At 70.3% G+C, this 1,500-nt stretch overlaps 1 protein-coding gene across 1 annotated transcript in view; it reads right to left on the minus strand.

The window, feature by feature from the left end:
• Positions 1–1,500, minus strand: part of COL6A2 (collagen type VI alpha 2 chain) — a 14,664-nt gene that overhangs the window by 6,868 nt on the left and 6,296 nt on the right. Inside the window, exons 5-8 of the mRNA XM_023525813.1 lie at positions 1,388–1,477; positions 784–846; positions 440–502; positions 20–211 (exon numbers count right to left, since the gene is read on the minus strand). Coding sequence (XP_023381581.1) covers positions 20–211; positions 440–502; positions 784–846; positions 1,388–1,477 — 408 coding nt within the window. The remainder of the gene's footprint in view (positions 1–19; positions 212–439; positions 503–783; positions 847–1,387; positions 1,478–1,500) is intronic.

Raw genomic sequence — 1,500 nt, forward strand, 5'->3', positions numbered from 1 at the left:
TCCCACTGCCTGAGTTTGCCCTGGGGACAGTGTCCTGCCGGAGGACAGGAGGACTCAGTGGCACTACAGGGCACAAGACGGAGACAGTGAGGTCGAAAGGCATTCGGGGCTTGAGCCACGGGGCCCTTCCAGGTGTCCTGCTACTGACCTGCTTCCCCGGCTCCCCAAGAGCCCCCTGGGGACCTCTGGGTCCAGGCAGGCCTCGGTCTCCCTGGGGAGAAAGGGGACAAGGGCACTTCAGGGACCCTGTGGTCAGCACTGAATGTGGCCGAGTGGGGGCGCTGCTGCCCTCGGGGAGGCCCCGGGCACGGCCTCAGTCCTCAGCACTGAGGCGCAGGGCCTGCAGTGGGAGGGCGGGGGAGAGTGGCGGAAGGCGAGGGAGGGGGTCCCAGGCGCAGCCCCCCCACCCAGGGAGCTGGGTGCTGCCGCCGCCACTTACCTTGGCTCCTTTGCCGCCGACCTCCCCTGCCAGGCCCCGGGGCCCCTCGGGGCCAGGGTCTCCCTGTGAGAGGAGAGGCTCAGTTAGTCTGGGGAGTGGACGGGGGACCCCACCTATCCTCAGGGGAGGGGCCTCCTTCAGGCAGTTCACGCAAGTCCCAGGGAGCCGCAGCCCGGGGCGCAGCTGCGGAGCCGCGCATGCCCCCTGGGACCGCCGAGCCCCTCCCAGGCCTGCCGCGAGGCCCTGGGGCGCTTTGTTCTCCCTTGGCTCTGGGGTCCACGGCGAGGGCCCGGTGCAGAGGCAGACGTGGCCCCGACCCCCCGCGTTTCCCCGCGGACTCTCACCTTCTCGCCTTTGGGGCCCTCGCCGCCTGGGCCGCCCTTGGTTCCGGGGTCTCCCCTGCGCCCCTGCAGAGAGTGGGTGTGTGGGTGGGGGCCCTGATGGCAGGGCCACACGGGGACCCCACACTCTGCTCTCCCCACGAGGATGCTGGCGGTTCGGTGTGGCCCCAGCCAAGGATTTAGGAAACGGTGGGCGGGCTCCTGGTCAGCCGTCCATCCGGGCATGGTTTAGTCACCGTGTTGGGGACCTGGCTTGACCAGCTATCAGCGCGGTCACCGAGCTCACTTCCGGGCCGGGCCAGGCCTCGGGATGCGACCCCTGGAGGATCGGTCCTGGGACTGGGCCCAGGACACCCCTGGACTGGCTGGCTGGGGCGGGGACACTGTGTGACTCCCTTTACCCCGCGGAGTGTGTGCTCGGGTCTATGCTCAGCCCTCGCGGGTGTCCTGACAAGAGGGCAAGGTGGGGAGGCGGGGCCACTTCACGGGCACTGAGTGTCCAGCAGGGGCACGGCTGGGCCTTCCTCGGCTGCAGTGGGGTCGCGGAGGCACACTGGGGACGCTCAGGCTCAGAGAGGGGGGCGCGGCGGCCGCGGGGTGAACTCACCGGCTCGCCTTTCGGGCCCCGGGGCCCAGGCCCGCCTTTGGCCCCTTTCACACCGGCACTTCCTGGGGCTCCGTTGTTGCCTTGGTAACCCTGCAGAGAGGGGCAGCTCAGCC

The sequence above is a fragment of the Pteropus vampyrus genome, unplaced genomic scaffold (assembly GCF_000151845.1).
Source record: "Pteropus vampyrus isolate Shadow unplaced genomic scaffold, Pvam_2.0 Scaffold632, whole genome shotgun sequence".
Classification (NCBI taxonomy): Eukaryota; Metazoa; Chordata; class Mammalia; order Chiroptera; family Pteropodidae; genus Pteropus; species Pteropus vampyrus.